The following is a 7,554-nucleotide window of genomic DNA, read 5'->3' on the forward strand; positions in this document are numbered from 1 at the left end:
CCCATACACAGAGGTACCACACTAACGCATTCACAAAGGGAATGCAGTACACCGACAGTACTCTTACGTACATGTATATCGTACGGCAGATGTGTATAACAGCATACACGTTAATGCATAAACACACAAACACCCAAAACAAATATTTCGTTATGAAAATGCTGACGCAAAGACGCACGCATACCCAAATACAACATACATTTATGCAACTTGCGCTGGCATCTTTGGAGAATATACCAACCCGTGTATATGTTGCCTTGGTCTGCCCGGTGTTGACGTTTATAAATACACGTATACCCACATTAAGTAAGCTGACATACACAATCACAGACACACATACACACATAAACTCACACTGATACAGACGAACACGGTACACATACATATTCATGCAGTATATAGACACATATACACACATCCCGACATATACTGAACACAGTATATATACACAGAAAATTTCAGACACATAAATGTATCAACTTGCACACATACAATCGATACCTGAAGTCACCCACATTGCCGCACATACATATAAACACAGACGCAGACACACAAAACCACAGGCAGTACACGGACAAAGTGATACATTGTTGCACACAGCCAGACACATACAATCATTCATACAGTCGCAGTCAGACACAAAGGGACAGTCACATGCCAAGACAAAGAGCCCCCGTGTACCCTTAACAAGACTGGTGGGTCAAGTGCTGTTAGCGAGCACCTATGAAGGGCCGCATGGCACACGAGGGGGTGGGTGGCCAACACCACGGCCGGCCGCCTTTGTCTCCCTCGTGGTGATGTTTACACACCGCACCAAGTACTCATTTGAGGCTGAGTCGACATAGGGGACGCCCATTATCGGTTCAGATAATCGTCACTGGTGTTTGTCGTGAGCTGGAAACGAACTGGGGTCGCCGGGTTTGTAAATAGCGTCGCGCTAACAGCTGCACCACCGCTCCCCATATACAGACACACACACAGTTGTACACATTCAGACAGGGAGATGGGAAACTAGAAGATATGTGGAGGCCACTCATAGCTGATTCTCCACACAGTGACACACACACAAACAAGCAACTCTCACAAAGTCGCACACAGCCAGTCAACATACAGTCTTACACACAGTCACCCAGACAGGCACCGAAGGGTAACACAACAAGCGGCCACAGCTGCATCCAACGCAGTCGTCTCCTCAGTCTCTCTCACACGCGTCCACACAGGCGATGAGAAACCATCAAGCAACTCACCGAGGCCACTCAACAGCTGCCCACAGCAATCGGGGGGGGGGGCACAGCGTACTTGACGCATTCTCACACACACACAGCAACCACACGGCGCCTGTGACGAGGCCACTCGCAGCTGTCCACGACATCGTCAAGGCGTACGGTGCCAAAGCAGGTCCACACACACACATTACAGGAGACGCAGCAACACACAGAGAGATGAGGAGAGATGATGAGGTAGAGGAGATGGAGGAGGAGGTGGAGATGGAGGAGGTGGAGGAGGAGAGATGATAAGGTGGAGGTGGTAGAGGAGGAGGTAGAGGAGGAGGTAGAGGAGGTGGAGGAGATGGAGGAGGAGGTGGAGGCACTCACAGCTGTCCCCGACATCGTCAAGGCGCCAAAGCAGGTCCACACACATCCAAGAAACGCAGCAACACACAGAGAGAGATGAGGAGAGATGATGAGGTAGAGGTGTAGGATGAGGTGTAGGAGGAGGTGGAGGCACTCGCAGCTGTCCCCGACATCGTCAATGCGTACGGTGCCAAAGCAGGTCCATACACATTACAAGAAACGCAGCAACACACAGAGAGATGATGATGAGGTAGAGATGATGATGAGGTAGAGGTGTAGGAGGAGGTGGTGTAGGCACTCACAGCTGTGCCACTTCGCCCGGGAGCCCCGCGGGAATTCTCCCCAACGCCGCGCGGCCGCAGTCGGCGCCGTCTCCTCGGCACGAGCAGCCGGGCGGGCAGCGCGGCGACCCTTGCGCTTGCTGCTCGGCTGACGGGAGCAGCAGCAGCAGCGGTAGCAGCATCATCAGCAGCAGCAGCGAGGTCGACGAGAAGAAGCTACGGACGTTGAGATGATAGAACGACGACGATGATGTCGATGATGTTGATGAGGCGAAGGAGAGCGGAGTAGGCGCCATTTTTCCCCCGTGGCGGCCCGGACTCCGCTCCCTCACTTCTCCTCACGAGTCTAGGCAAAGAAGTTGTTGTTGTTGTTGCTGCTGTAGGTCAGGATTCTTCTGCTGCTGCTTCTTCTTCTCGTCTTGCTGGAGCGGGTGTGAACCGGAGAGTGGTTTTGCTGGAGTCAAGATTCTATTGGTGGCACCAGCTACCCCGCCGCGCTCTCTCGCCCATCGTTGTCATTGCTAGGCACGAATCGGTGTCCTCAAACACACCGTGTCTCTCTCTCTGTCTCTCTCTCTCGCGTGTCCGAACGCTACACAACGAAAGCAGACGACGCGAACCGCTTTACAAACACGCAGCAGCAGCAGCAAAAAAAATGAACAATGCGTTACGTGTATATACTGTATAGACACTTACAGTAAACGCGTTATTAACACGGGCGGGCGTTAAACGACGAGCGAAAACGGCGGCAGCTCATGGCTGCAGAGTTTAGACTTTTAGAAATAATAATTATCCAAACAACAACAACAAAAGGAAACTGTCTTATTAGAAAATTAAAATCACAGCCGCCGCTCGCTGCCGCCGCTGCCTCTCTCTGACTCCATCTCCCGCAAACTCGGGAGCTGCATTCCTCGCCGAGCCAGCCCTGACTCACACCCCCCACCACCACCCCCACCGTGATCATCGCGGGCCATCTTGGTAAGGGAGACCCTACCCCATCACCCCTCAGCGGTTACGTCATCGCTATAGCCCCACCCCCCAATCGCCTCGCTCTGCTTCGCCTATCAAGACTCCTGTTGACGAGTGAATATCCTTGACCAAGATGGCTGCTGCGACGTCGTCGTCATCAGACGGTCACGTGGTTGGGATCCAGTTCCCTCCCCCCCCCGATAACTTATCCCCCTCCACCCCTTTAATCCCCCCACGTTCCCACTCTCACCCCAGGCGCGCGTCTCGATTGGTCGAGAACCCGTGCACGTGACCAGTGTGTGAGATTCACCCCCCCACCAACCCCCCCACCCCCGCCTCTCTGACGCCTCGTCAGGCGATTGGATGAAGTGGCGCGTGACGTCACCCCGCATTCCTCAGCCGGCTGAGCGAGAGGGGTGAGAATGTGTCCAGACAAATGTGTCAAAGTTACTTTAATATAACAAAAAATTATAATCATTTGCCCGAATAATGTACACGCTACAAAGCACGGCATTGTAATTAATTCAAACCATGCTCGTATGCCAACAACAAGGAGCAAAAGAAGAATAATTCGATAATCCCACAATTGCAATGCTAAAACTTGCATCTGAGAAGGGACCTGTTCATTCAAAATCATGGAACCTCTGTCGTGATTTCGCCTTTATTAGTGATCATCAGCGTTGTATAGCCACATCTTCCTCCACAGCAATTTCCCCCCCTCCCCCCACTAAATGGTTTCACCTTTCTTAGTGGTCATCAGCCCAGTGTAGCCCTGCTGAAATGTGCCATGTGATAGCTTGAGACCTTCAATCAACAGTGGATGGAACATGACTAATGGTAATGAAAGGAGCAATGCGATTTTAATCATCTCCGCTAGTGATATAGACTAGAGTCTAATCGCTTATACTCTCACTACTTAAAGTTATACAAACAGAAAATTAACTGCATATTGGCACAATTGGCACAAACCATTGTACAGCTACTTGATGTTAACGATTGCTGCTGGGATTATTGGAACGATAAAATGCCCATAAATGACGTCACGCAATTTTTGACGATTTTTGACCCCCCCCCCTCGTCACAGGCGTTACAAAAAGTCAGACCCCTCTCAAATATGACGTCACAAAGCTCTGCCCCCCCCCCCCCCCATTTTTTTTTAAACATGCTTTAAATCGCTTTAAACTATTGCCATTGTAGTGCGTATTTAATGTGACACTGCACTCTGATGTTGTAGGGGAAAACATTTATTAAAAAGTCTATTTAATTAAGTAGAACGTGTTGTCTATATTTATTTAAAGTTGCGCATTTTGATGTGACGTCACATTTCTCACCCCCCCCCCGTCACACATCGTCACAAATGTCTGACCAACCCCCCCCCCCAGGTGCGTGACGTCATTTATGGACGGCCCCTTACCCAGTTACCCATTTGCGGAGCCACACTGGGTGAGCAAAAATTTCCTATAATCCACGATTATCCGTGAACTTTTCTATGGGAAAGTGGAGTGAAATCGGGGAGAACCTTTGCGGATAATAGCAATATGCAATATTGATCCTTAACATTACCGTGGATAAGAGGAGTTCCCAGTAAATATGTAACGTTGGGCCAATGTTGACTCGTGGTTGGAGCCGTTGGACCACTTTTTTGTGTTATTGGGCCAATATATTCCACGTTTACTGGATTCGTATGTACCGTATATACGAACCATGGGTTAAGAGAATTTGGCTGATATAAATTTCCATATAAGCCACTTCGTTCAGCTGTCATTTGTGCCCAGGTCGCTTCTGAAAAATAACTAAAATAAAAACATGTTTAATAGTTTTAGTTTAATACGATGCACTTGAACAGTATGAGTTTAAAGAATGCGTCAGAATGTCTATCTTTGCTAATGACCATCAGCATACCACAACCTGTTCAAAAGTCTGTCAAAGCACATGTCCTGTTTAGTGTCTGCATATGGGGCATGTCAATAGACCACCTCGGCCAATGGACCATCAAAAGGACTAAAATACAATTTTAAAAGGCCCACTTGTTTAATGTTTTCAGAAACATATTTAGCCTTCTGTGTACCGCAGCCAAACTTGACACATAATCCAACTGGACTGGCATGCCTCCAGCCTGTGAGTCCAAATAACCCAAGCTCACTCACTGCAGCAATTGTATCCCAGAGCTGAGTATGAGATGAACGCCAGAAATCCAAACATTTTCACAAACCTTTTTCAAAATCCTAATTTTTGTGGACACTTAAGCTCTGGTTGGGTCCGAATCAATCCACCATCTATCTGAAGTGGATACAACGAGTACTGCTTTGTGGGAAGTCCTTCAGAAAGACTGCCCCCATCCCCTCCACCAAAGTACTGTATAGGTCATCGCAGTCGACGCCATCGATACAACTACACCTTGCCATCGCTTCTTTCTTTCTGTCAGGTGCCACAATTTCATAATCAACGTTTTTTGTTGAACAGTCAAATCAAACTTTCATTGTTTGCTCTTACATTATCCCAACATGTGGCTCTAGGTCTCAACTTTGGTCTCTGACCTCATGACGTCACTCCAATGCCCATCTCAGTAACCTGGCCTTCTCCATTCTGCACATGTGCCCCAGCAATCCAAGCCTCCTCTCTTTCCCATCATGTTCACAATACTTTCTTGTCATATTTTATTCTGAACTTTGAAGCTGATTACTCTATCCTACCATGCTATATATAGCAGCCTCCACATGTGCTCGTATTCAAAGGCCAGATGTTTTGCAAAACTCAGAATTTCCACGACATGCATAGTGGCGCTAAGATAAGTGAGCCCTGCTTCATTGGTCTTGGAGCGGGATACATTTTGAATTTCACTCTCAAGGTCTCGCTGCTATATATTGCCTATAACTGAATCAACTGGAACACATCCAATCTCATCAGATGTCAGAAGCCAAGCAGGATTTGGGCCTGCCCTCGTGCTTGGATGGGCGACCACCATGCACAACAGCAAGTTATAGGCTGTGGGGCAATGTGGCAGGGTAGCAGAGGATAGGGCAGCAACACCCATTGCTGAAATGTACTTCTATGCTGCCACAGATATGTTCGACACCTTTGTCAATACACACTGAATTGTGTGTGCGTTGGGCATATATAAATATAATAATATTCATAAAAGGGCCTTTTGTACATGGTCAGATAACTCCCACAAAGCTGGGGAGGGACCTCATCCAGCAATGGATTAACAAAGGGCTGTACATGTACTGTAGATGTAGATTTTCATATTTGTACATTCCACAAGAGAGAATAACAATTAAAACATGGATAATTATGAGTTTAGCTTAATTCTGCTTTCATTCTGTGTAGATTGCAGACACCTTCATTTGAGCTCACCCATCACATCAAGCATTTTTTGATTTGTAATAAAATGCACTTGTAAAGCATGATTAAAAGACCAACAATACATTATGGGTGTTCTTTAAAAATAAATATTTAATGTGCTATGAATTTCAGCCAAAGGCAAATCTCTATAAACTGTAATGCTTTTATATAATAGCACGTGCAATGAGAGAGTACATTTGAAATATATATAAATATATTTTGTTTTCTCAAGGGACTATTCAGTACTCTGTGGAACAAAACCTCGATTTTTGCATAAGTTTTAATTTGAATGTGTAGCATCAGCTGTTGAAGTGCCATGAACCATATTTAAAATATAGGACATATCATTTTCTCTCCAAATAAGCCGGTTTTTTTCAAAATCTAACTGAGGATTAATGTTGACATGCATGTGTTGTACATCTTTAACAACGAACATCATTCCGGAATTACAATTCATAAACATTTGTCAATTTTTTGTTATTACAAATCCACTGCTGGTTGAAGGCATCCCCGCATAATGCGTTTCAAATTACGTGACCACACTTCATTACCCTGGTCAGTGTGGGAAAGTGAAGGTAGGGAGCATGGATGTCAGAGCAAAGTACAGTACAACAATTTTACTATCCTGCTCTTCACTGACAACATAGCATTTATAGTTCCTCACCTCTTGCATGGCGCATTGGGATCCCTGGATGAATTGTGCCTTATAAATGTCAATTACTATTAGACCCGTGGTCACTAATTCAGTATTGGTGTTCGCCCATCCAAGCACTATCAAGCTTCAACCTTGCTTTGCTTCTGAGATCTGACAAGATCGGGCTCGTGTTCAGGGTGATTCGGGCCAGAGGCTGCTAATGGCAACATACACACACTAAACACATGCAGTAGTTGTATTCTTTATTTATATAAGCATTGGAACAAACAAAATCCACTTCCCTTGTAACTAACAGCAGCTCAACATATGTTTTTACTGATATGCCAGTAATGGGAATAAGTAAACATTTTTGCTCGCTGGAGCAATTCACATGCACATGACAGTTTTGCCAGATCGCAAACCTAGCAACCATAATCCTTCTGGGCTGGGAGTGCACACCAGAGCAATGCTCACACTCGTACAGCAAAGCCGAACGCCGACCCTGCCAACAGGCCAGTCAAACAAGCAACGTCCTTGTCTTGGTCAAAACAAACCCCATCTGGGTCTACATGTTGGACTAAAATCCAAATATATTGCTCCGAATTCTAACAAATTATCTTTGCACGTAGTTTTGGAACGGCTGGATGCTAGGCTGAGTAGATCTGCCATCTCATCAAGGTGTGTTCAGCTGTGTCGTTTTTGGGTGCCTTTCCGACCAAAAAGCTTGAATGGCCGCAGTCTGCCGATGAGA

The 7,554-nt window shown here is 46.4% G+C and overlaps 1 protein-coding gene across 3 annotated transcripts in view; it reads right to left on the reverse strand.

Moving 5' to 3' along the window:
* The window catches only part of LOC144945613 (leucine-rich repeats and immunoglobulin-like domains protein 3), a 74,282-nt gene extending 71,503 nt beyond the window's left edge, over nucleotides 1–2,779 (reverse strand). For all 3 annotated transcript variants that reach the window (XM_078874140.1, XM_078874139.1, XM_078874138.1), the window contains exon 1: nucleotides 1,877–2,779. In XM_078874140.1, the coding sequence (XP_078730266.1) occupies nucleotides 1,877–2,151 (275 nt within the window). In that variant the 5' untranslated portion in view covers nucleotides 2,152–2,779. The remainder of the gene's footprint in view (nucleotides 1–1,876) is intronic.
* Between the last annotated feature and the right edge of the window lie 4,775 nt (nucleotides 2,780–7,554).

Source organism: Lampetra fluviatilis, chromosome 38, assembly GCF_964198595.1.
Source record: "Lampetra fluviatilis chromosome 38, kcLamFluv1.1, whole genome shotgun sequence".
NCBI classification, from domain to species: Eukaryota; Metazoa; Chordata; class Hyperoartia; order Petromyzontiformes; family Petromyzontidae; genus Lampetra; species Lampetra fluviatilis.